General features: G+C 58.8%; 1 protein-coding gene across 1 annotated transcript in view; it reads right to left on the bottom strand.

Annotated features, from left to right (window-relative positions):
• Positions 1 to 25,647, bottom strand: part of RAB11FIP5 (RAB11 family interacting protein 5) — a 78,459-nt gene extending 52,812 nt beyond the window's left edge. Inside the window, exon 1 of the mRNA XM_053254484.1 lies at positions 24,725 to 25,647. Within this exon, the coding sequence (XP_053110459.1) occupies positions 24,725 to 25,143 (419 nt within the window). The 5' untranslated portion in view covers positions 25,144 to 25,647. The remainder of the gene's footprint in view (positions 1 to 24,724) is intronic.
• Between the last annotated feature and the right edge of the window lie 1,475 nt (positions 25,648 to 27,122).

The raw sequence follows: 27,122 nt of genomic DNA, 5'->3' as shown, positions 1-27,122 counted from the left end.
GAGCGCACTCTTGGGGGTCCTGTGCACAGCCCAGCATCCCTGCTTTGCACACCGTCTGAACATGGGGCTTCCACGTCCTTCCACTTGGCACACTCCCACCGCCTCCCCCAAATACTGCCCAGCATCCAAGCTGCAGAACCTGGCACCATGCAGGAGGACGTCTTCTCCAAAGCACTTCTTCTCCGCACAACCCACAGCCTCCACAACAAAGCCAAGCTTCAGGAAACACGTGCCGGGCGGGCAGGCCCCCTCGTTTGTGCCGATGATGGAAGGGCTCCATTCAAGGACAGGATGCACGTTTGGCCTGGCGGGCTGCCCCCTGGCCGGCACGGGGAGGTTTTTATCATCCAGCGTCCACTACGTTTCCACAGTTAGTTCACAGCGACAACAAGAGCCACTCCCTGCTGGCAAGCTAGCAGCACACACCCTGGAGCGCACGTGCCAGAGAGGACAGTGCTTCAGAGTCACGTGACCACCCAGCGGCACCTGGAGCCTCCTGGAGCCCACCACGTCCCCCACTCCAGCCCCAAGGAAGGAGCAGGAACACGGCAAGGGGGGCCGTCACCTAGGAGGGTGGAGGGGTGGGCCACTGGCCCACTGGTGCCATTGGCCTTGGCCAGCCTGCGCCCACTGAAGGCCACCCCGATGCCCACCCTGGAGGATGCGAGAGGAACTCTTGTGCCACCAACAGCTAGGGAAGCACGTGGAACCAGCTCGGAGCTCCTTTTCTGGAGCGCTGGACCAGTCTGAAATGCCGGCGTTTGAGCTGGTTCGGAGGCGGGGGGTGGTTGCTTTAAGGTGCGGGCAGGGTGCGCGCTGGCCACTTCCAGCATGATGCTGACCGGGGTGGCCAGAAGGTACTCGGCCGCCCTGCGTCAGCGGTTTTGCAACAGCGCTGGCGTGGAAGACGCAGCGGGGGAGGTAAGCGCACCCTCCCCACGCCTAAAACAACCACCCCCACCTCCTACTGACACCCCCCTGAAGCGGATGGGCACAGATCCCTATTGACAGCAGCCCCTCCTCCCCATCCGCCCCACCTCAGCGGCATGGAGGCTTTTTACAGGTTCCTGCACAGAAACCCCCCCCCAGCCCCCCCACTCTAATACGTCTCTGCACATCCGCCACCACCTCCTCCTCACACCCTGAACGCCACTCGAGGGTCTCTGCAGGCTGCACTGATTCCGTCCTAGAAGAAAGAACCCTGCGGCAGAGGAAGGGGTGAGGGGGCGAGTGAGTGGGGCTGCCCAGAGGCCGGGCTTCCTTGGGGCCAGACCACCCCCCACCGCCCCCCCACAAGCCACACCTTCCAGTGGCCACAGGCTTGCGAAGCCAAGAGGGAGGGAAGGCTGAAGCAGAGTGGGGAGGCTTCCCTAGCATGGAGCGGCTGGCCCATCCAGCTCACACGGGGGGGGCGGGGCGTGGGCAGCCCTCACAAAGGGGAGCTGGCCAGGGCTGGAAGGAGGACTCGGCACACACCCGCCAGGCCCAGCTGGTCCCCCTCTCCAAGGGGCCCCGGGCCCCTCGCATCCTCTTCTGGGGTCCCTCTGCACACACCCTGGCCTGCACCTCCTGTTCTTGCTGCAGCAAATGCACGGGGGGGTACATCTGGCGGGGAGATGCCAAAGGACCGCGCCAGCCCAGGAAGGGGGGCCCAAGGCACCCAGGAGCACAGAGAGCAGCAGCAGCAGGGGCCACACCAGCCGTCCCTGACCAGAGTGGCCCCCTCCCATGCATTCGGAGACCTTGGCAATCGGCGACTCCCAAAGCGGGGGAGGTGACCAAAAAGTCAAGGTTCGGGGGGGGGGCGCCGACACGTGCATGGGACATGCCAGAAACTGGGCAGCCCGGTCGGGAACTAGCAGCAACCCAGTCCGGCCAAACCCTTCCATGAGGAGAGGGCGGGGGCCCCACTGGGGAGCAGCCGCTGCCCAAGCAAACAGGTGGTTGGGTTTCACACAGCATCCGGGGAGGGGGGTCCTCAGGGCTGGGACTCCAGCATGCACACCCACCCACGAGTGCCTCTGCTTCTGGAGCTCTGTTCGCCCCTCCATCTTCCGCCCGCCCAGCCCCAGCATTAAGGAGGGCTGCGCTGCCTGCAGGCTGGCCATTCCTCAGGTAGAGCTGTGAGGTTCACTGTGCAGCTCTACCTGAGGACCAGCCAGCCTGCAGGCAGCGCAGCCCTCATCAACACTGGGGCCGGACGGGGGGGGGGGAGAGAGAGAGAGAGGAGCCCATGGAGCTACTCTGTGCCTCCTTCCCGCCCCCCACCCACCCCAGCTCATTAAGATGAGCTGCTCCCACACCAGCCCCCTCTTCTGGGGGGCCTCCACTAGGCTGCTCTTCCGGTGCCCCAGTGCTAAGAGTCTGCCTGGAGCAAGACACCCTGCTCCGCCCCCCCCACCTGGCCATTGGTGTGTGAGCGCCTCGGCACAGAGGGCAACCCTAAGCCCCCCGCCCCCCCACACACACACCCCGCCCTGGCCAATGCACCCAAAGGTCCGGAGGGCCCCCTCCTGGAATAAAGGGACCCCGAGTGACAGGTGCAGGTAGCGCAGGAGCAGATGCAGGCTGGGGGCCAAGGGAGCCCCTTCCCGTAGCCAGGATGGAGGGTGTCCCCCCCCCCCGGCAGCCACGCAGAGCCCTCCACCAAGGACTCATCCAGGCCGCACTCCTGGTCATCCAGGCCGCACTCCTGGGAAGCAGGTCGATACAAAGGCACCAGCCAGCCCCCCCCACACACACCAGCACTTAGGCTTTCCAGGGTGGGGCCCAAGGCAAGGTGCAATTGGCAGTGGCCGTGGGGCGGGGACTGGCTCAGAGGGTGGCCCAGAGGGTCGCCGAGAAGCAGGGCTCCGCTGGCGCCTAGGCAGGAGGGGGGTGCTCAGGGGCGAAGCCCCCGCCCAGCTTGGAATGCCCATCCTGTGCCCTGGAGGGCAGCCTGGACAGGAGGGAGCTGGACGGCCCGAGGGGCCAGCTCTGGTGCTCTGCCCCAAAGACTCTGCACAGGCCTCCTGCCAGTTGTGGGAAGAGATATCCCACAGCCCCCCCCCACTCCGAGAGGAGACCAGGCAGGGGGGCCGAGGGGGGTGCTTGAGTCCCAGGAGGCTCCGCTTCGATCCCCAGCCAGGTGCTGCTCCGCAGACCCTCCCCAGCCAGCCCAGGCAAGACCCTCCAACCCCCAGAGCACGATGCCTCCTGCAGCTGGACCAGCCCCTGCCGCCCCCCCCCCCCAGCAAGCGTCAGGAATGCTGCGCAGGCCCAGATGAAGCACAGCCCTGCGCTGGGGGCTGCCCCCAAACCCTCACCTCCCACCGAACGGTTTCTTCCGCAAGGGCGAAAGCACTGCAACTACACCACTTCCTCCGGGACCGTTTCCTGCTAATGCCCCGGTGGTGGGCGGGGGGGGGCCTTGAAAGGGCAGCAGCCGGGTCTCCGGTGCTGTGGAGCAGCCACTGCCCTCCTCTGGCCCCAAACCGGATGATCCCCTCTCAGATCCCAGGAGCAGAACTCGATCCCAGCAGCAGCAGCAGGATGGAAAAATCCTCTCTGCTGACTCACTCCCTCGCCCGCCCGCCCAGCCCCAGGAGGGCAGCAGGGCTGCCGCCCACTTCTCCCTCCCGGCCTCGCTCACGACTCCCCCCCCCCCCGTGAAAAGCTCAATGTCCTGATTGGGTCAAGGGGAGGGTGCCAAGCTGCCCCCCCCACCACACACACCCACACACACACTCCTCGGGGGGCCAGGAGCATTTCCCTCACCCCAGGCGAGTCTGCCTCTTCTCCCCCCACCCGGCCCGCCCCACCACCCTCCAAGACAAGGGAGGCAGCGTGAGGGTCTGTTGGTGGGCCGAGTGCCAGAGTCCCCACCACCACCACCACCACCACCACCGCCTCAGCAATACAAGCGGTCCAGCCACAGGCAACGTACACGAATCGGAACCCAGGTCTCTCCAGCCGGCAAGCCCAACAACACCCTCTTCGCTAGACGGCACCAGAGCGAGACCGGCCCAGCGCTGCAGCCCGGCGGGGGGGGGTCTCTCCATCCCCTCCGCAAAGCCACCAGCGACCCCTCTAAGGCGTGCGCAGGCGCTCACAGGTTTTCTTTATGCCCACTCAGTTCATTTGAGACCCCCCTCAGGTGGAATCAGGAAGATGGCCCCACTCGGAGGCACCTGTGCACACCCTCTGCCTTGCACCACCCAGGAGGGACGGGGCAGCTCATGTCAGACTACAGCCCCATCATCGCCAGCCACAGTGGCCAAGGGGGGTGATGGAAGTTGTAGTCTTGCTTCTGAGGACCCACGGTTGGGAAGCCTGAAGTCCCAACACATCCACTTGGTGCCCCAAAGACGGGAGGGAATTGGGGCGGGAGGGGGGGGTACAGAGGGGGCCAGAACCACGGCCACGTGCCAGGGACTGGCGGCAGCAGCAGCAGCAGGTCACCCCAGGGCCACGACTTCCAAGATGCTGAGGCATCAAACTGCCAGCCTGACTCATGAGCAAGCTGCTGCCCCCGACCGGCCGGCTGAGCAGCGCTTGCAGGCCCGAGAAGGCGTCTTCGGAAGGAGCCAGGCGTGCCCAGGTCACGAGCGCAAGGAGCACAGGCAGCCGCCTTCTACTCAGCCAGAGCCCGGCTCCGTCTAGCCCCAGACTGCCTGCACTGGCTGGCAGGGGCTCTTCAGGGGTCTTTCCTGGGGGTGCTTCCCAGACTAGACCCCGCAACAGGGTCAGGACGCATCTCTGAAGTGGACTTCCACGCTTCCTGTGTCGTGGCGGCACCACCGTCCCGGCGCTGACCGCAGGGTGCCGTTCATATGTCGGATGCCTTGTCTCGAATTCAATCACTGCGATTTAGTGGTAGGACGTCGTTTATCCGGCGTAAAAAAGGTGTTTATTTGGGCTGTTTGTTTTTCCGAGACGGCTCCCCCTTCAGGTGTTACATTTTTGTGAAAGTGATTTTCCTGGAGGAAGCATCTTACCCCTGTCGTAGGGGGTACTCTGGAAAGCGCCCTGGAGATGCTGCCGCCAGGGATGGAGCCCAGGACGTTTGGCAGGCCAAGCAGGGGCCCTCCCACTGAGCGGCAGCCCCATCCCTCTGGCTGGGCAGGGAGAATCTCGGCGACCCCAGCAGCACGTGAGAGGAGACACCCAAACAGGGGGGCGAGACGTCCCGGCCAGAGAAGGGGAGCCAGAGAGAGACCCCAGGTGCCCTCTTGCGCTGAACCCTGCGGGGGGGGGGAAGGGGGGCCTCTCCAGCTCCATGCAGCCACACTGCATGCGCGGCGGCGGCAGCAGCATCTTCTTCGCCAGTTCCAAGTAATCCCCCGCTTGGAAGTCGTCTTCCAACGGAGCCCCCTTGCCCCGCACAAGTTTCGCCCCATCGCCCCCCAGCCTTGACTGCGTTTTCCGAAAGGGAAGCCCCAGCTGAGGGAGGGCAGTGCCCACCCCCCACTGGAGCCCGCCCGGCCCCTCCCTGCTGCCCAGGGGTCCTCGCAGGGCACACGGAGAGCTGGCCAGCCCTGGCCAAGACAGCCCCCGGCAGGACCATGTCTCCCTTCACCATGCAGGGCGGCACAGCAGTGCTGGGGGGGGGCTGCCGGGCGGGCAGGAGAAGCCACGGAAGGGCTGCTCAGGGCACTTCCCGGGAGGCCAGGAGGGCTGCGCGAGGAGACCAGGCTGCAAAGCACGGGCAAGCAGGCAGGGCCCTGCGGGACGCAGAGGGGAGTCTGGAAACGGGGGGGGGAGCTTCCTTGGCCTCCTCAGGACTCCGGGGCCCGGAGCGCGACTTCCCACGGGAGGGGAGGGGAGGGGAGCACTGCTGCTGGCCCACCCACTCCCCCCCCCCCCGCTTGCTGGGAATAAGCCCTTCCCAGCAAAACCAACAAGATGCATTTTTGCCTATTGGTGCAACTTATTTGAAGTGCAAAACTGGGGGGGGGGTTGTCGGGGTGCAGAAGAGCCCCTCCCCCAGCCTGCTCCAGGCAAGGAGCTCATTTTCCGCCCGAGGCAGAGCGTGTTGAGGCCTCCTTCACTCCTCTGCCCCCCCCCCCCCGCAGCTGATTCTGCAAACTCAGCTCCTCAACACCCACAAGGTCTCTCACGTGAGGGGCGGGCAGGTGGGGGGGGGGCAGCTCCTGCAACAGTCAGCCAAGAGCCTCGCAGAGCTGTGGGGGGGGGAGGGAGCAAGGCCCAAAGAGGAGGGGATCCCCCCCCCCTGCTCCTCCAGAATAAGCCTTTGCATTCCTCTGCCCTCCTCCCAGCAGGGGAACCAATGGCCACACAGCTGGGAAAGGCCTGCTTTCTTCCGGGGGGGGGAGGGAGGGAGGGAGGCCAAGCCCCCACCCCACTGTCTGCACAGGTCTTCCCCTCCACTGCTTGCCTCTTTGGGAACAGAACTTGGGCCGGCCAAGGCCAAAAAGGACTGGCCAGGGGTCGTTGGGAGCCCCCCCCGCCCCCCACAGATCCCCAGATGCTGCCGAGTACATCTTCCATCATCCCCGTCTGCAATGGCCTTTGGCTAGGCATGATGGGAGTTGTAGTCAACCACATCTGGGAATCCCTCTTGGAGGGAACAGTGCCCTCCTCCACCCGCCGGGGCTCTAAGGGGGCCTCTGCTCTGGAACGTGGGAAGCACCAGACACCAAGAGAGAGCCCCCAACCCCAGCTGGGAGGGCGAGGGAAGGGCAGCCCAAGACCCAGCACCGGCTTGGCTTCCGAAGGGCAAGGAGGGCCTTCAGAACTGCCCCTCCAGCAGGCGGCCGGTGCAACAAGAAAGGGCCAGCGGGGGGGCGGGGCGGGGGGGGAGGACGACATGCCACGGCTCCTGCTGCATCTGGACCCAGCTGGGACTCAGAGGCCGCTGGCAAGACCCACACCGGCAGTCACTCCTCCACCCCACATGCCTCGCCTGGCTGGAGCTTCACCCAGCGTGGCCACCGAGGGCAGGAACCCCAGGAGGCCACGAGGACAGGGCCACCCTCTGGCCAGGGGTCTGCAGCTCCTTTTAGAAGCCCCCAGGTTTTCTGCCGGGCACAGGCAACAGGGGAGGGGTCTTCAAGGGCTGGCGTGACAGAGAGCCAGCTCATCATCAACCCCACCGACAGGAAAGAGGAAGGAAGCCGAGGGGCTGGGGCCGGCAGAAGGGGCCAGGCGGCACACCCAACTGAGCAAGCCTCCTCCACGAACCCCACTGATGGTTGGGGGCTTGAGGGACCCTCTGGCTGGGGGGGGCTCCCTTTCTCTTGCCGCGGATCTCATCCTTGGCAGCAGGAGCAGCTGGTCCCAACAATCAGCCAGAGGAGGCACAGCGGCCTCTGCTTCCCGGAGCTCCATCGGCTCCGCTCTCCTGCCCCAGCAGTAACAAGAGCAGCTCTGCCTGCAGGCTGGCTATTCGTTGGGTAGAGCTGTGCGGTTAACTACACAGCTCTACCTGACAAATGGCCCGCCTGCAGGCAGCGCACCTCTCAGGCTGGCAGCTGCCACCGTGTTCTTGCCCGTGGCTGCCAACTGCCATGCCGCACCCCCCAACCCCCCAAGTGTCTCACGGGGGGGGGAATAATGGCAAGCACGGCAGCCGCCACCTAGATCACTTCCGTGGGGGGCCACCCAGCTGAGTTGGCAGCTGCCGGCTGGGACTGATCCTGCCTACGGGGGCAGGTGCTGCCATCAGCAGCGGGCCCCTCCCAGGGTGCTGGGCTTTGGGCCCACTGAACTGAGGAGTCCCAAAGAATGGGACGGCCCAGAGCCCCCTGCTGGGCGGCTGTGGAGGGAACCACCCCCCCATTCCGCTTCTCCAACCCGGGCGGCACCCAAATGTGTCTTGGGGCAGCCCTGGGGCAGGGGCTCTCTTCTCACCCCAGTCCCTGAGAGGAGAAGCCTGCCCCCCAGGGCTTGGCCAGCCCCCCCACACACACACACCTCGCAGCTCTCTCCGGAGGGGCTCCTGCCAGCACAGCCGCCGCCACTCTTGAAGGAACCTCCACAGCCCGCTCACATCCTCCGGAGAGCGATGCCCTTGGGCCAGGAAGGCCTAACCTCCTCTCCTCACCCCACCTGTGTGGGAAGCCTGTGGGTTTCCAGGCCAGGGGGAGGAGGACAGAAGGGCCCCCTGGAGACCTCCCAGCCCCCCCTGCCCTTCCAGTGGGCACCACAGCACAAGCCTTTCCACCCAGCCAGGGGAACTCCCCTCCTCAGTCCTGAGCCAGGGCCTCCCCCAGCCACCACTGGCGGAAGCCTTTCTGCGGCAGGCCTGGCGCCAAAGCACAGCCGCTGGGAGGGCCCCTAAGCCCCCAACAGGCAGCCCTTTGTCTGGCGCTGCTGCCGTCACAAGTTCTCCTGCGCTGGCTTTGCAGCTTAAGACCAGTCGCCACCACGGGCCAGGAAGCCTGGGAGACGCCACGTCGCAGAAGCACCACGCTGCAGTCAGGAAGCGCAGGGGGCGGGCAGCTGTGAGGGCGCCCAGAGGGAGGAGGGAGCCGCCCCGGAGGGAGAAAGAGCCTCCAGAACCGGCAGGCCAGGCAGGCCCTCGTCCGGCACTGGAGACCCCTCCAGCAGGCCTCCAAGCCCCACCCTCCTGAAGCACAGACATACACCCCGAGTCGTGGCCAGGAGGAGACGGAGGGCCTGCCAGGAGGCCACCAGCACCGCAGGGGCAAACTGCACCTTGCTCCAAGCACCTGCTTGGCAAATACAAACTACGTCTTTTAAGGACCTCCAGGAGCCAGACCAACCCCCCTCCCCACTAATCAGGTTTTAACCTTATCCCTGCCATAATTCCATGCCCCCCCCCCACTATGGCATACCAAGGGGAAGAAGCTGCCACTAATGACCCTAACAGCAGCCTGGACCCTATTAGCACAAAGGTGCCACCCTCTGCAAGCCAGCAGAACCAGGCCTGCGGAACCTGCCCTACCGACTGCAGCTACGATGAACCGACACATTATTCCGGAGCAAGGAAGACGTAGAGCAGGTTTGAGCAGGAGGGGCGGATTAACAGATGGCTGGGAACAGCGGGGGGGGGGGAGTGTTGGCCAGAGGGAGTCCAAAGACTCTTCTTTCTCAGGCCCCGCTGTGGGCCAAGCAGGCCCCCCGAGTGGGATTCCCAGCCCTTCCTCCCCACCTGATGGGAACACTAAAGGCCTGTCCAAGCGCACTAGGCAGGTGTGGGAGAGCAATCCTAAGCAGAGCTCAGCACAGCTCCTCCTCCAACCTGTTGGGAATTCTCTCTGGCAAGAGAATCCCTTTCTCATTTATAGCAGAGTGCACAGAGGCACAACACAGCGGAATTTGCTTAGGCATGCATGTATGCTGATTGTAAAGTAACTTGGAGCCCATTCATAGTTTCAAATCAATATATATGGCATTTATTAGAGAACTCCATTCTAGATAGGAAAGTGAGGAGCTAGGATCTCTACTCTAGCTAGCTAGCTGGATTCTGCATCTTCTCTGCACACATGGTGCAGGGAGAGGAGCTTGCATGTCCACCTGAATTGAGGCCCACGAAAGAGCTGGCACAAGAGTGGTCATGGCTGCCCATGTCCAAGGCACTTTACAACAGATGAGAGGAGAGCCTCCAGCTACCCGAGCAGAGAGGCACCTTTCGAAAGTGGTGATTCTCTTTACTGAGCACACGGAGAGCAAATGGCCCTCTCCATCCCCAGCACAGGCAAGAGCCCTCCAGTGGCTCTTGCCTGGGTCTATCTTATGTTTCTTTTTTAGACTGTGAGCCCTTTGGGGACTGGAAGCCTTTTTATTTCTTAAAATCTATATATCTATGTAAACCGCTTTGGGAACTTTGGTTGAAAAGTGGTATATAACTATTTGCTGTATGAGAGAGCCCTGCCCCAAAGGGCTCACAGCCTAGATATCGGCACAAGAAAGATGACAGGGGAAGAAGATGCCACTGGTGCAGCTGCAGGTAGTCTGGCTCAGTTACTTAGTTCTGGGGGGCCGTAGAACTAGAAAGTGGACTGGGGACTGAGCCAAAGCCTTCACCCAGAAGGGCGGGCTTTCACTTCTCGTGATCTTTCACTTGGTGGGCTTTCACTTCTCGTGACAAGGTGCAGAAGAGGGCAACCAAGATGATCAGGGCCTGGAGCACCTTCCTTATGAGGCTAGACCAGGGATTCTCAACCTTGGGCCCCCAGATGTTGTTGGACTTCAACTCCCATAATCCCCAACCAAAGGCCACTGAGGCTGGGGATTATTTTATTATTATTTTACATTTATATCCCGCTCTTCCTCCAAGGAGCCCAGAGCGGTGTACTACACACTTGAGTTTCTCCTCACAACAACCCTGTGAAGTAGGTTAGGCTGAGAGAGAAATGACTGGCCCAGAGTCACCCAGCTGGTATCATGGCTGAATGGAGATTTGAACTCGGGTCTCCCCGGTCCTAGTCCAGCAGTCTAACCACTGCACCACACTGCTGAAGTCCAAAAACATCTGGGGGCCCAAGGTTGAGAATCCCTGGGCTAGACTACAGCATCTGGGGATCTTTACCTTGGAAAAGAGGTGATTAAGGGGAAACATTATCGAAGTGTATAAAATTATGCATGGAGTGGAGAGGGTAAACAGAGAGAAATTTTTCTCCTCTCTCACAACACTAGAACCAGGGGTCACCCCATGAAACTGAAGACTGGAAAATTTAGGATCGACAAGCGGAAGTACTTTTTCACACAGCGCATAATTAGTCTATGGAATTCCTTGCCAGTCTCCGAGGCAAGATGGCTCTGAACACCCGTTGCAGGGGAGCAACCGGAGGAGAGGGAGCATGCACATCCCTCTTGCCTGTAGGCTTCCAGTGGCATCTGGTGGGCCACTGTGTGAAACAGGGTGCTGGAGTAGATGGGCCTCCTTGGGCCTGATCCAGCAGGGCTGTGCTTATGATCTCTAAGAACATTGGAACAGCCCTGCTGGGTCAGGCCCAAGAAGGCTCATCCAGTCCAGCACCCTGTTTCACACAGTGGCCCACCAGATGCTTCTGGGAAGCCCATCCCTGTAACTGCTATTTGGCACTAGCAGGTCTCTAGTAACACATTTCCTTTCAGTCCTCGTATTGTCACCCAAAATGATTCTGTGGAGGTCTCCGGTCCTCCTAAGATTTCTAGCTTGTGGGACTCTATCCCTTCTTTAATACATAGTGCTATCCCCAATCCTCCCCTCTCTGTCCTTTCCGGACACTCCGGATTCTCCCCTCCCTGTCCCTTCTGTAGAGATTGTATCCAGGAATAACAGTGCCCCACTGGTTCTCACCATTCCACCAGGTTTCCGTTATGCCCACTAGACCTGTCAGGAATAGACTTGTCAGAGTGCAGACAGATGTACAGAGAAAATGAATTGGAATGCATCCATTGGAACCAGAGTTGCAGATGTGATCAAATATTTTTGGATAAAGGGAAAACTGTAAAACTAAGTGTTGGGGGTGGAAACTATTAAAATGGCAAGTAAGCTTGAATTATGAATTTCGTTTCTCTTGTATAATCTTTCATAGTTCCTGTTGGCTGATAACTCTTTAAAACTTGGTCAGAGTTAACATGCTTGATTAAGACAAAAAAACTTGTAAAACTGAGCAGAGGGTAGTTCTAACCAAGCTCTCCAGGATAGGGCTGGGAGAGATTCCTGCTGGCAACCTTGGAGAAGCCTCTGCCAGTCTGTGAAGACAATACTGAGCTAGCTAGACCAATGGTCTGACTCGGTATATGGCAGCTTCTTATGTTCCTTACCTATGTTTTCATTATTAACCAAGCATCCAGCTCACGCACCTTGGCTCAGAGGCTTCTGGCATTGGTATTTAAACATCGATACGCCGGGTCTCTCACCTGGTGTTGCTGTGTGCTCTCTCCCTTACTGTCACTTGACCTTTTTGACCAGCTGTCCTGTGTTTCCTTCTGCTCTACTCCTGGTTCTACTCTGTCCCCTTCTGGTTTACCTGAAAGGTTTGCAGCCTCGCACCTTAGGGGATTTTGCTTGCCCGACAAGATGCCACCCAGTTCCTGTTGGCAACCTCCCAGGTGTCATTTTAAAAGCTGCTCTGCAAAAGCTTTTAAAATCTTTTTGATTTTAAGCACCAGCAGTTTGGTTCCGTCTTGGTTCAAGTGGAGCCCATCCCTTTTGTACAGGCTCCACTTCCCCCAAAATGTATCCCAGTGCCTAACAAAACTAAGCCCCTCCTCCGGGCCCCACCGTCTCATCCACGCATTGAGACCCCTCCGCTTTCCTCGTCTCGCTGTCCCTATGCGTGGAACAGGTAGCACTTCAGAGAACGCTGGCTGCCCTGTGGGGTCCTGGACTTCAGTCTGCTACCTGGCACCCTAAATTGGGCTTCCCGGACCTCCCGACTGCATTTCCCAACATCGTTGGTGCCGAAATGCACCACGACAGCAGACTCCTCCCCAGCACTATCCCTAACAGCCTGCCTAGATGCTGTGTGATGTACGCAACCTTTTCACCAGGCAGGCAAGTCTCCATGCGGTCTATACGTGGGTCACAGACCCATCTCTATGCCCCTAACAACGGAATCACCCACTACTAGAAGTCCCCTCCCCCAGAGTGAGCTCTGTGCGAGAAGATTTGGACTCATCACCCAAGGAAGGGGTTCCTGCTAAGGGAGCGTTTCCCTCTTCCTCAGCCTGATGCCCTCCTCTCCCGAGACCTTCATTCTCCCTGACAGCAGAGCAGCCGTCAGCCTGGGAGTGGGATGCCTCAGCCACATCCCTGAGGGTCTCGTCCACACCCCTCTCTGGGCTTCTCCAGCTCAGCCACCTTGACTTCGAGGGAACAAACCTGTTCACTGAGGGCCAGGAGCTCTTTGCACCAAGCGCACACCCAGGACTCCTGCCCCTCCATGCGACACTCTGTGCAATACACACCCCACATACATACTGGATACACACCCCACTAGCATTCTAGCTTCGTAAGTGGTTTTATTGGCTGGTTAGTATAGAGCTTTTTTATTTGAAAGCGAGGTCTTGGCTGCAGTTGTCAGCTAAGTAAAGGTTTTAAGCTCGGTCTTCCAGGAAAACAGAACTGCCCTATCTACAGCAACCCACAACCAGCTAGAAATCAAACCTTAGAAAAGGCAAGCCCTAACCAACTTAGCTTGTCCTTTCTCCTTTGTTTTCCTGTTGATTTATTTATTTATTCCTGGCTTGCCAACTCCTTTAGGAGAAAAATCCAACGTTTGCTTGCTCCCCTGGTCCGAGTCTTGCCTTTTTAACCCTCGGCTCCGGTTAAAGCAGCCCAGGATTGCACTGGCTTGTTTAGCAGCTGCATCACACTGCTGGCTCATGAGCAAGAGAATGCACAGCTTCCCTAGGAAGAGCAGAAACCAAGCACCCCCATCTGGGGTCTCCCAAACCTCCCAGCAGCAAGGTCCAGAGAAGCCAGGGAGAGAGTGCAAGAGAGATGCTAGCTGGCTGCAGCCGAGTACTGCTTCCGTGCTGGCTCCACCGACGTCCCGAGATCTTGCTAGCCAGTTGTTACTAATTACAATTAATTAATTCCTAGCAAACAGCCAGGAAATTCCTTCATCTCTCCAGTCACTACAAACGCACTCCCAGCACCCTCCTCTGTCTGCAAAAACAAAGCTTACATCACAGCGGCTCACGCTGGGCAACAGGCAGCCAGCCCGGAAGGAGAGGGCAGATTGTGCAACCCCTTGGTTTCAGCCTGCCCACATCCTGGAAGGAGCCCGAGGAGAAGGGGATGGACCAGAGGGGGGGAGGCGAGGAAGGCAAGGGACAAACACACACACAGCACCAAGTGCCCAGACTCCAAGAGCTTTGCAACGGTGAGGGAGAGGCTCTTCCAATCTCTCTCCCAAGAGCATGGAGACGCTGCACATGATTCTCTGGAGCAACTCTGCAGCCTGGCTCTTTGTAGCGATGCAGGACCAGAATGGAGAGGAGAGCTGGTCCTGTGGGGGCAAGCAGGACTTGTCCCCTGAGCTAAGCAGGATCCACCCTGGTTGCACATGAATGGGAGACTGGAAGTGTGAGCACCATAAGAGATTCCCCCTCAGGGGATGGAGCCGCTCTGGGAAGAGCATCTAGGCTCCAAGTTCCCTCCCTGGCAGCATCTCCAAGAGAGGGCTGAGAGAGATTCCTGCCTGAAACCTTGGAGAAGCCGCTGCCAGTTTGTGCACACAATACTGAGCTAGATAGACCAAGGGTCTGACTGAGTATATGGCAGTTTCCTATGTTCCTAGATCAGAAACGCCCCATCTGATGAAGCAGATCGAAGACAAGGGCCCCCAAAGCAAATGGGGCCCTCCTGACGGGAAGCACGCCCTTTCACCCCAGAAATCCCCCACGCGCACCTCCCACCGGCGCGCACACACTGGCAGCAGCCGTCACTGGGCCCTCAGGCAACTCCCCCTTTCCCGGTTTGCGGAAAAAATCAAAAACCAGGAAACTCTGTGCCATCAGCAACGACAGCAAGATTCCAGGGCTGCAGGAGCCGTCCCTCCTAAATCAAGCTGCTGTGTGGGGCAAGATTACACCCCAATATATACATCTTTTGGTGACACTGTGTGGGTGAGTTCTGCTTGATGCCTGCAACTGGAGGATCACTACAGCTCCCCCTGGATCAAGTTGGGCAAGGATGTGGCTTTCCCTTGTACCACGTGGCCTGGCTCACTTACTTAAGCCGCCTCATTGGCTCTCAGCAGGCACTCGATACATGCGCTGCTCATGCTTAAGCCGTGCATGCAGCACCCTCTGGCCTGGGTGGTGTGAACCCACCAAGAGGGGCGAGGAGAACTTGAGCCGGCACCCCCACCCCACCCCCAAGGAGCAGCTGGCAACCCAAAGGCAAGAGAGGTGGGGGGGGAGGGCTGCAGCCAGGAACTGGCCAGCAGGCTAGCTTCCATTAGGAAGGGAGGGCCCCCAACTCCCACTGCTGGCCAGAGGAGGGAGCAGCCTGCTCATTCCCAACAGGGTGCAGCGAGCTTGAGTGGCCAGGGCAGGAGGAGGGCTCTCTGTCCGCAGGGACCCTACAATCACAGCCCCAGCCCTGCTCCACACCATGAAATGCCCAAGAGGGCCTCCGTGGCCACAACCGCCTTGGGCTGCGAGCACCTGTCCCAGCCTTCTGTTTGAAACGAAGCCCCCTCCCCACCGCACCCCCACCAGTCACTCTGAATGGCCGTTTGGAAGCCCTCCTTAGCATTTAGTCTCCCTTTATCTCCCCAAAGCTTAAGGTTATCTCAGGAGTCCCAGGACCTCTCTCCAAGCTCAGCCTGCTGGCTTTGGGTTGGCCACTTCTTCCCCTGGGCAGCTGCCTCCTGCAGAACAGGGAAGCCAGCCAGGCACCCAGGCACCACACAAGCCTGGCTCAGGGCGGCCCCATCAGGAGATGGAGGCAAGGGGGACCCTTTCCCACCCGCCCACCCCTGCAACTCATCATCAAGACACAGACGGAGCCCAGCTGGCCAGGCAGCCCTGGGCCAAAGCCCACTGGCACAGCCCAGGCAGCAGCAACAACTCAGCCCCATCTCCAAGTATGTGCTAATGGGGTTTGAGCTGTCGATGACTGACCAGGAGAGGGATCTTGGGGTCATGGTGGACAGCTCGTTGAAAGGGTCAACTCCATGTGCGGCAGCTGTGAAAAAGGCCAATTCCATGCCACGGATCATTAGGAAGGGGATTGAAAATAAAACGGCTAACATTATAATGCCCTTATAGAAAACTATGGTGCGACCACACTTGGAGTACTGCATACAATTCTGGTCACCACATCTAAAAAAGGACACTGTAGAACTGGAAAAGGTGCAGAAGAGGGCAGGCAACCAAGATGATCAGGGGCCTGGAGCACCTTTCTTATGAGGCAAGGCTACAACACCTGGGGCCTTTTAGTTTAGGAAAAAGACAACTGCGGGGAGACAGGATAGAGGTCTATGAAATCATGCATGGTGTAGAGAAAGTGGAGAGAGAGAAATTCTTCTCCCTCTCACATAACACTAGAACCAGGGACAATCCCATGAAACTGAAGGTTGGGAAATTTAGGACCGTCAAAAAGAAGCACTTTTTCATCATACAGGACATAATCAATCTGCAGACTGATCTGCCACAGGATGTGGTGACAGCCACCAGCATAGGCGGCTTGAAGAAGGGCTTAGGCAAGTTCATAGTGGACAGGTCTAACCATGGCTACTAGTCTGGTGGCTGTGGGCCACCTCCAGCCTCAGAGGCAAGATGTCTCTCAATCCCAGCTGCAGGGGAGCAACAGCAGGAGAGAGGGCCTGCCCTCCCTTCTTGCCTGTGGGCTTCCCGGAGGCATCTGGTGGGCCACTGTGGGAAACAGGATGCTGGACCAGCTGGGCCTCCTTGGGCCTGATCCAGCAGGGCTGTGCTTACGAGCAGGCCGCCTTATCTCCTGCTTGCAGCCTGGAGTGCACACAAAGCCATCACGCACGTCAGCTCTGCCATTTGGAACAGTCACTCTCCCAAAGAGAGGAAGGCTCCCTGCCTGGCCTTGAAACAGAGATCAGCCACTCTAGCGAAGTCACTCTTAGCCTCACTGGACTGGAGGTGAAGCACCAGCCGTGCTGGCTGGGCTGGGGTCAGCTTGTGCAAGCAGGAAGCTTCCTGCAGTTCTCCCAACGATTGTTGCAGACATCCTCTGGCTCCATGAGATGCAGCACTCTAGCACCATAAGAAGATGGGGCTCTCAAGCACAGCCACTGGGCTACCGTGCACAGGCCTCGGCCTCCGTGGCTTCCTCTGGAGGTAGGAGCATCATGCACAGCCTAGTTGCACGGAACCGGCTGATCAGCTTATAATGATAGTAGCCTAGGATGTTGGGGAAGTTCAGTGATGCAAGATTATCTACAGATTATCTGCCAGAGGCCCAGCATCTCTGGCAGAACCAATCTGCCGATTCAGAGAGCAGAACCCACAGAGCCACCTGCAGCCCACCACGAAGGGCAGGAACACTGACTCAGCAGCCCCCCCTGCGCCCCCCCCCCGCCCCTCATGCTCACGACCAAGTCCGCCCAAGAAGCCTGCTGTGTCTCCACCTCAGGCCGGCCAGCAACCACTCGCCTGGTCATCTGTGGCCAGCAGAACTGCCTCCAGGCAGGGGAGCGGGGGGGGGGGGGTTTGACTAGCAACCAACAGTTGCAGATTCCTCTGCAGGGGCGGCTCCCTCCCGTCCGATCCGGCTGCGTGTGCACTGCAGAGCCCAAGGCTGGTCACCAGGAAGCCCCCTGGACACACGTGGCCCAGCGGGCAAGAGCCTGGCCTGACGCAGCCTCTCCGCTTGGGAGCCCACAAGTCCGGGCAGGGGCAGGGACAGAGAGCGTCCCCACAGCCAAGTGCAGCTGCAGAAGCAACACATGCTTGGCTGGAGAAGGCATCCACACCCGGAGACTGCCAGCCCGAGAGGGAACTAGCCGGAAAGCAGAGAGGAAGGCAGGAGGATGGAGAGTGGCCCAGGGGTTGCTGGCCCACCCAGCCCCTTTGCAGGGGTGCAAGGAGGGGCCACCAGTCCTGCCCAGAAGATGTTCCTCGCGGCATGCAGCCTTCTCCCAGGGCCCAGGCAGTTGGAGATCTAGAACAAGGAGATGCAGGTTCCGGGAGATGGGGCACTCCCACCCCCTCCCTCCCCGAGCCGGGCAGAGTGCAGACGGACTGCCCAGCCCAGACCCCCAGCCTGCCCACCTCCCTGGCCACGCACAGGCTGGCCTGCCGAGGCTACATACCCGCCTGCTAGAAGTCCAGGGCTTCTCCCCATCTCACGGGTGTTGCGTCCCTTGGACAAGGGGGGACCATTGTCCCCTGGCTACAGGGTCTCCCCCTGCCCACGAGTTGCCCTCTTCTTTTCCCACTTGTCTGGCCCGGGCGGGCTAGGCAGCCTGCTGCCCGCCGACCAGCTGCTTCCGCTTTCGGTCTTCTCCCCTCCCCCCGTGCCCCAGCTCAGCTGCTGAAGTGTGGGGCAGAGCCGGAGCCTGGCAGGCAGCTGAGAGGGGGGAGATGGAAAGCGAGCCACCTGGGTCAGCTGGCAGCCCACAGCGAAAAGGGCAGGCTTTTCTGGGCAGTCGCCAAGGAGAGGCTCAAGCGGGCGGCTGGGCAGGGAAGGCTGGTGGGCACAGGGCTGCGTGCTGGGGCGCCACAGAGGGGCCCGTGCAAGGGGTGCAACAGATCTATACCAAACGGAATCTGTTGATACAGGGTGCGAGAAGCTGGACTACGATTCATGGGATGGAAATCGCTTCTCTCTCTCTCTCTATGGCAGGCCTGTCGGCAGCCACCCCTTGGCCAGGAGCTGCAGGTGTCCCAACAGGCCACCTGATCTGACAAAGAGGAGCAGAGCTGGCCAGCCCCTTCGAGGCCACGGATCTGCCTTAGTGGCCAACATGGTGGCGGGCTAGTCCCTTCTGGTGAAGGGAGCATCTGCAGGGGGGCTGCGGGACACGCCTGGCCCCTCCAGCAACTCACTCTGCCCCGCGACATGCTGAGCCCAAAGTGGAACCTCCCCAAAGGCCAGGAATTGACTTTTCTGCCAGCTTGCACTCAGTTACTAGCAGAGGACTTTATGTTTTCATGACATTTTAGTCAGTGGCCGTGTTTGTTAAGGTTTCTGCTTTAAGAGTCAATATGCAATATTTATCCTTCATTTTATTATGCATAATTCTTATTGCAAATCTGACCTGAGCAAGTTGTTGAGAACAAGGCAAGATAAACACAAGTAGAAGAGTCAGGTTTCTTGGAAGCCTCCCTGCCAGAAGCTCTGTACCAAAGCCCAGGTGCTGGGGAGGCTCAGAAGCACTCCAGATGGATAAAAATCCATTTTGAAAATTAAAGATCAAATCTTTTTTACAAATTCAAAACATGAGGTTTAAACTGAATTTTTAAAAATGTAAATAAAATATTGAATTTATAACTATCATGCAAAAACAACATGGTTCAAGTTAAATATCACAAACACCGTTTCCTAAAAATGAATGAAATGACTATCAGATACACTGAGCAACCTATCAATCAATCAGACAGGGGCATTCAGTTCAGTTTCATCTCTTGCCAACGGCTCTGGCCTGCCCAGAAGATACCGGCTCTTCCTTTGGGACATTTCTGAGCTTTCCGTCTGTTCCCAAGCCTGTTTTTCATGTGCAAAGACACAGGCTGGGTAGGAGGGTGGTTGTTTAGTGATGGGGTCAGGCAGAGGAGTTAAGACAGAGACCCAATACACGGAAGGAGGTGAAGCAGAAGGGGGCGCGCCGGGGGGCGCGTTGTTCCGTACTCCGCTTCCTGCACTGCCCCACATTTTGCCACCAAAAAACTGCCACGGCGTCTGGGCACAGGAGACATTCTACCAGGGAATATTTTGAAGAAATGCCCTCTCTGGACACAAAGGAGGGAAGCAGAAGCACGGCCACAAGGAGATACCAGGCCACTTGACACCGGCAGTAAGTAAAGGTGTTCTATACTATTTCCTACATTAGGGGGAAGCAAATTATCCAAAAAATTACACAAAGTACACCCTCCTAGACATTGTAAGTTCTCTGCTAAATTAATGTTTTAGTGATCAGATCTGCACCATCAGTTAAGAAATATGCGAAGAAGAACCAGTGGAAGAGTTGATTTAAAGGGAGCAGGGGTTCCTAACCTGTGGCCCTCCAGAGGTTGCTGAACTACGACTCCCATCATCCCTAAGTACCATTTATTATGGCTGGGGATGATGGCAGTTGTAGCTCAGCAACCTCTGGAAGCCTCAGACAGTGTTCCCTCTAACCGAGATTCCCAGATGTTGTTGACTACAATTCCCATAATCCCCAAGCAAAAGCCATTACAGCTGGGGATTCTGGGAGTTGTAGCCAACCACCTCTGGGAGCCCCTGTGAGAGGGAACATTGGCCCCAGTTTGGAAACCCCTGAAATAGAGGTTCTCTCTTGGTGATTTAAATCCCTCCACCCTGGAGGCACTCAGGTTACAGCTGGGTATGCTGCTGGATCAGGCCCAAGGCCTATGTAATCCAGCAACCCTGTTTCCCAGGGAGGCCCACAGGCAAGAGGTGTGTGCATGCCCTCTTCTCCTGCTGCTGTCCTTCTGCAACTGGTATTTAGAGGCATCCTGCCTCCGAGGCTGGATGTGGCCTGTAGCCACCAGTCTAGTAGCCATTGATAGACCTGTCCTCCATGAATTTGTCTAAGCACCTTTTAAAGCCATCTACGCTAGTGGCCATCACACAACCCATGGCAGAGAATTCCATAGATTAACTATGTGTAGTGTGAAAAAGGACTTCCTTTTGTGGGTCCTAAATTTCCTGACCTTCAATTTTATGGGGTGATCCCTGGCTCTGGGGTGGTGAGAGAGGGGGAAAGGTTTCTGTACACTCTTCTCTACTTCATGAATAATTTTATTCACCTCTCACCTCTTTTCCAACCTAAAAAGCCCCAGGTGTTGTAGTCTTGCCTCATAAGGAAGATAATCTAGGCCCCTGATCATCTTGGTTGCCCTCTTCTGCACCTTCTCCAGTTGTACAGTGTCCTCCTTAAGATACATGGACTGCTCTACCTCTGAAAAGCAGACTCCAGGATCAAGTCCTGATGCAGACTGAATTTATGCAGTTCCTCCATGGTCTGGGGCTTGAGACTGGGCAGAAGACACAGTGTAGATCAAAATTCCGATACAGGCGACCTCAGAACATCACCTTGACAGACATCACCCACGACTCAATGCAAAGATATGAGGACCCTCCTCAAGAGGGTCTGCCCATTTGGAGACATACTTCCAAAATAAACATCCAGGCCCAGGCCCACACAACCCAAAGCTGTGCGACTGAATGACAGCGAACACACTGAGGTGCCCCTGTCCCACCAATGCAGAGAGAGCACAACATATGAGCACAACGCCCCGGGGCATTTTTGGAAGAGCAGTATATAAATCAAATCAGTAAATAAAAAGATATCCTCCACCAGCAGGATGCAAAGAAGATCTCATCAAATTTCTATAGTCAACCTTTTCTGTGGGAATGTTAGTCAATTCTCTTTCTGATGGGAGAGCTGGATGGCATCCAGGTTGATGGTAGCCAACTCCAGGGACTCAGACATCCCCACCCAGCAAAGACCTTGAGGTAGAAGGTTGATCCCTGTGCAAGACCAAGGAGCAAGAACCCCCCAGTATCATCTGCTGAAATCACCCCTCCGAGAAGGACCCTAATAAACTTTGGTTTGAATTCAGATAATCCATTTCATCCAAGAAAACCAAGAGAGGCTGCCACACACTCAAACATCTTGCCCCCAAACAAAATAACTTCTGACACCAGCCAGAAGTTCTCCACAATCGTGGGATCTAAGGAAACAGGGTTTTGTGTTTGTTTTTTGACAGTGGCCACACAGCTGCCTCCTCCAGGGCTGATGGGACTCCGTCACCCCACGAGAAGCGCAGTTCTTCCCCCCGCCACACCCCCTTGGCCTGGAACCAGCCAAGATGGGCCCAAGCCGAGTGTCTGACATATGACAGGCCTCATACATCCAAGAATCTGGTGCGCATCTTCAGGCTGCATCATGTGAGAAATACCCGTCACAACAGGACGAGCATTCACCAAACACGCACAAACTGGGCCAGCAGCAGCTACAGCAACCAAGTCAAGAGAGGTCACAAGGAACCTTCTCTACCAAGTGCCTTGGGGACTCAATAGGAGGGGTGAGGGGTCCTCCAGCCAGCCCTGGACCCAGAGGTCACAGGCAGGATTCCCTCCAACAGGAACTGACTGCAGCTCCTAGCATCTCCAACTGCAGGGGCCTCTGGCTGGGCATTACAGGAGCTGTAGCCAAAAACATTCCCTCTTAGAGGGAACACTGGTCCCAGGTCCTTGACCACTTGGAAGAGCTCTGCTAGACTGCTTTGGTGGACGCAACACAGTAGGGACGTGCACGAACCTGTTCGGAGGCCCTTTTACAGGCCTCCAAACAGGTCCAAAAGACCAGCAGTTCGAATGGTTTGAAAATGGGGGGGGTACCTTTAAGGACTGGGGAGGGGCGCACCGGGAACTTCTGGTCTGAGGAGGCAACAGGGAAGTACCCTGCCACCCCTGGCAGACCCTTTTAATCTGCAGTGTCGGCAGAGGAAACGGGGCTGGGGTGGAGGAAGCGAGCACCCTCCCCATCCTTAAAGGTCTCCCCTCTTCACCTTCGAGCCGCCCCCTGCCGGCCCCATGCGCATCCCCACAACCCAGGGGAGAAACAGGTCCTCTTTGTGCCACTGCTGCTGCTGCCGCCGCCACCACCACCACCACACACCTGCCGCCAAGGAGCAGACCTCTGAACAGGCTCTAGCCAAGATCAGGCATTACGCATTTTCCTCCGGGATGCTCCAGCCAGCCTCTCCATCCCTCCACTTCCCAGAAAGCCAGCCTGGCCTTCTTCACAATGGCGTCTCCCAACCCACAGAGCCACCAGACCCCCGGGGCACTTCCCCTTTGCAGAATGTGGCCAGGGCTTCAAGGGAAGCCTCCAAGGCCCTCAGGGGACCGTCCAGACCCCCAAGACTGGGGCCGGGCCATTCTAACCACTCCAGCCCCCTCCAGAGGTTAGGGGTCCCAGCCAACCTAAAGCCCACCAGGCAGTCAGCTACACACCCGCAAATCACCACAGCCAGCACAGAAAACGAGGTCCAGTCTTGAACTGGGGCAGGCCCAGGGTTGCCAGGAAATTAGGAGCCACTTCTGACAGGGCGGCTGCAAATCCGCCCCCCCCACCAAGAGTACCGTCTGGGGGGCTCCACACACCCCGGTTATCTCCCATGCACAGCTGCCCAGTCTAACTGAGCTCTCAGAAGAGACGCCAAGGGGACCCCCTGCTGCGCCCCCAACGCCTCCTGCTGCTCAGGCTGAGCTCAAGCCCTCTTTCTTTCAGCCAAAAGGGCCCTTCGGTCAGAGACGGGGCCCAGGCTCCCCCAGGGGGCCAGAGGCATACGGCGGTGGGTCAAGCGAAGGGAGTCCCCCTGCTGAGCCCAGGGTCCCCAGAGAAACCCACCGGCACAGGCAGCTGGGCCAGCAAGAAGCAGCACCCTCTTCTTCCTCCCGACAGTCTTCGCCCGGAAGGCACGCTGCCCGAGGACGACGGTGTCAGGCCCTTTACCAGGGCAGCTTTCACAAAAGCCTAGAACCGGCCACTGGAGGTCCGAGGCCCGCCCTAGCCCCCAGGTGCTTCCCCATCGGGCCCCTTCCTGGCCACACGGCCTCAGCCCCTCACGGCCCAAGGGCTCTTGCACCCAACCGCAGCACGAGGAGGCTCTGCCAGGGCTCTTTCCAACTTTTCATAGCCAGAAGTGAACCAGAAAGGGGTGCGGGTGCGGGTGCTGCTCCTGCTGCGAAGCACGAGGGTGGCCGGCTGGCTGGCTGGCCTTTGCCCACCTCTGGGGCGCCTGTGGGAGCAAGTCACTGGGCTGAACCGATGGGGTTGGCCCCTCCGCTCAGTCCACACGACGGACCCCGGGCGCTTCCCGGAGGACAGGCTGCCACAGGGGCACAACGTAACCCCGAAGGGCGCTCCTGCACTGCCTGCACTGCCAGCAAGATGCTGTTGCTGAGTCCTTCTTTCGGATTTTGTTGCTGGGTGGCAGCCCTGGAACGCCGCATCTGCATCGCAGAAAAATAGCTGGGTTCCCCCGTTGCCGCATACAACCTATTTCAACTGCAGCTGGAATTCGGCACAGCAAAAACGTTGCCGTTTACACCACTTTTTGCGTGGCAAGGCTCACTCCCTTCGCTTGACCCTGTCAAGTCATGCCTGGCCAGGGGATTAGCCAAAGGGACACTGAGAAGTGCACCATCAATGGCGATGAGCTACAAGTGAAGCCTCCACGTTCAAGGGCAGTATACCCCCAAGGACCAGATCCTGGAGAAGGGTGGGCAAACCCCCAGGGGCTTCCGAGGGAGGAGGGGGCCCTTTGGCCTGCGCCTGCCCGGCAGTTCTTCTGCTCCAGGCAAAGAGGCAGGGCCCTGGAATGCAGCAGGGCCTTTCCTCCTCGCAGGCCGCAAGGAAGGGCTTCCGGCGGGGCAGACCAGCCCTCCAGCACGACCCCTCCTCACGGCTCACGCGGGGCGGGGCAGGGCAGGGGCCTCCAGCCAGCGGCTCCCCTCCAGCCACGCGCAGGATGACTCTGCATTCGCCCGGCCTCCGCGAGCGGCGGGGAGAAAACCGCAGAGCCGAGCAGCCCCCTCCAGGGCGCTGTCGGAAGCCGGGCCGGGCCTCCTCCCATGCAGGCGCGGCGCACAGCCCAGAACCCGCCCAGTCAAGGGCCTCTCCGTGACCCTCGCCCCCTTCCGTCGGCGCAGGAGCCCCCGAAAGGCCGCCCCCCCCTCAAGGCCAGGGAGCGCCCTGCACAAAGAAGCCTGGCCCGCAGCGGGCTGGGCGGGGGTCTCCACCAGGCATCCTCTCAGCGCCCTTCGAGTTGCAAGTGGGAGCGAGTTTGGAGGAGAAGGGGGCGCCCGACACAGTCACAGCCGCCGCCGCCACCCGGGAAACAGTTCTCCCCCTCCCCGCTCAACACCAGCAAGGCAGGCTAGTTCTTGCGAAGGGTACTCTGCACATGCTCAGAGACAGTGCGCACAAAGAAACGTCCCCGCAGCAGGCCAAGCCCTTTGCGGGGCCAACGCCCGCCCTCCCAGCCGCCCCCGTCGGCGTCGGCCGAGCTCCCCCGCCTCCAGCTCTGCCAGGCCCTCTGCTTGGGCTCAGGAGCGCCCTGCCGCTGCCTTCGTCGCCCCCGCCCAGCCTCTACTACTCACTGGTCCGGGTGGGCGCGGCCGCCTTCGAGCAGCGCGGCCAGCGGGACGGAGGCGCGGCCGAGGAAGCGGTCCATGCCGACGAGCGCCCGCTGCCAGACGGTCAGCTGCAGCAGGAGCGCCTCGGCGGCGGCGGGGTCCGTCTCTTCAGGGGCCGAGGGCGGCAGCTCCAGCGCCACCTCCTCGCCCCAGCGCGGCCCGCCGCTGCCCTTCTCGGTGGCCACCGACGTGCGGTGCTTCTGGCGGCCCAACTGCAGCACCACGAAGACGTCGCCGGGGCCGCCCTTGGGCCGCAGCCCCCGCGCCTGCACCACCGTCACCTGGACGTGGCTGGGCAGCCAGCGGCCCCCCGACGGCGACGCAGCCGCCGCCGCCTCCTCCTCCATCTGTGCCCGCAGCTCCGACACCCGCAGCAGGCTCATCCCGGCGGCAGAGGCCGAGAGACCCCCGCCTCGCCCGCAACGCAGACCGCAACGCCCCTCGCTGGCTGCGGCAGAGCCCGGGAAGGGCCCGGCGGCGGCGGCGGCAGCAGCGACTGCAAAGTTACTTTCCTCCTCCCGCGGCGGCTGAGGCGGCGGCTGCTGCTGCTGCTTTCCTCGCAGGCACGCGCAGGAGGAGCAGCAGCTGCCGCAACCGGGCCAGCCCCCGCCCCCCGCACCAAGTCGGGCGGCAGCGGCCCCTCCCTCCGCAGGCTCCGCCCTGCACCCCGCTGCGTCTCGGGCCGCCCTGCAAGCAAGCAGGCAAGCAGGCAAGCGGCGCGGCCGCGCGGTGCAGACGCCGCAGCTGCCCGAGGAGGGAGGCGAGCCCCGCCGGCGCCCGGCTGGAGATGCAGCGACGCGACCCCCCTGCTGGGGGTGGGGCTGCCTCTCTCGGGCCCGCCCCCACCGCGTTTGGTCTTGTCCAGGAAGAAGCAACCACGCCCAGATTTCGGGGCGGTTTCTCCCCCACCCGCTTTCTTGATGCCTTCGGTGTCCCGGCCGGGGCTGCGGCAAGCCCTGTTGTGACCGGCGAGAGCCCAGCCCCGTGCACGAGGACTGCGAAGCAGCTCGGCTCATTTGGGCTTATTCCCAAGTTAATTTGCAGGCGGCCATCCGTCAGGAAGAGCTGCGCGGTTAACCGCGGCAGGTATTCGCCATACCTGACGAGGAGCAAAGGGAGCTCCGCGATGAAGCTTCCCCCGCCGCACTGCTCGTTAAGACCACCCGCTCCTGGCTGGTTTTCAATCTTCTTCTGTAGTGGCAAAGCCAAGAAGGGGCAGAAGCCACGGAAAGCTCATCTGTGCACAGCAACCTCACTGAAAGGTTGTGTCCGCTCCTGGGTGGGTTGCGCCCAAAGAGTCTGCCACTTTCGAGAAACCACCGAATTTTAGAGTTGGTTTGGCTGCAGGCATCAGAAGAACATAACTCTCAGCTCCCATAATCCCCAGCCAAAGGCCTCTGGGGCTGGAGGTTGTGAGAACTGAAGTCCAGTAATGTTTGGGGACCCTGGTCTAGCCTAAACCTGCTTCCTTGCTGCCACCCCCTTTCCACTCCGCCTGCTCTTAAGATCAGCTGGATATGGGATTCGAGTGAGGCCTTAAAGTCACAAATTTTAAGTTTCAAATTAAAAGTTATACATAAAAAGCTAGAAACTAAGAAGCCTACCAGATATAGCAGCAGTTATAAAATATGTAAAAGTTTCTCTAAAAAGATGTGTCTTCAGTTGTTTTTAAAAAGATTGAGGAGGGAGCATGGTGAAGCTCTTCTAGGAGGGCATTCCAAAGGCAAGGAGTCACCACTGAAAAGGCCCTGTGAGCGGATTATAGGCTTTGTCTTAGGGCAAGATCACATGAGGGAAAGAAATGCTGCATCATCCCTGCCAAGCTGCCCAATCATCCCTGCTGAGCTGTCCAGCTAAGCTTCTCCTAAAACTATTCTATATTATCGGTAGGTTTAAAATGCTGCCACCAAGCACCCTAAAACTTGCAGAGAACCAGACCAGTGGATTGGGTGCTGTAATTATATATATATATATATATATATATATATATATATATATATATATATATAATGTGTAAGCTTACAGAAGAGGAGAAAACTGATAGTTGCTGAACATCTGAGGATGTGTTTTTCACCAGAGAAAATCCCCCTTCACGCCCTACTTTCCTGAGTTAAAAACCAACTCAGAGAGTCTTGTAAAAAGAATTTTAAAAACAGTTTTATTCAATTACTGCAGACTGTTTTGTCTGAGATTGTCTTAGATACAGTTAAGAATACTTAGTAGATTACAAAAATAAGTTGTCTTAGGCACATTTAAATGTTTATAGAATCTTTTGCAACACCCTAGGTAGTATGGGCATAAGCTAGTGCTTCTTGTTTCAATTACGTTGCAGGTAAACTATAATAAAACAGTACCAGGAATA

Source organism: Hemicordylus capensis, chromosome 5 (assembly GCF_027244095.1).
Source record: "Hemicordylus capensis ecotype Gifberg chromosome 5, rHemCap1.1.pri, whole genome shotgun sequence".
In the NCBI taxonomy this organism is placed as follows: domain Eukaryota; kingdom Metazoa; phylum Chordata; class Lepidosauria; order Squamata; family Cordylidae; genus Hemicordylus; species Hemicordylus capensis.
Note: the sequence above shows the minus strand (reverse complement) of the source record. Positions and strands in the feature narration are given on the sequence as shown.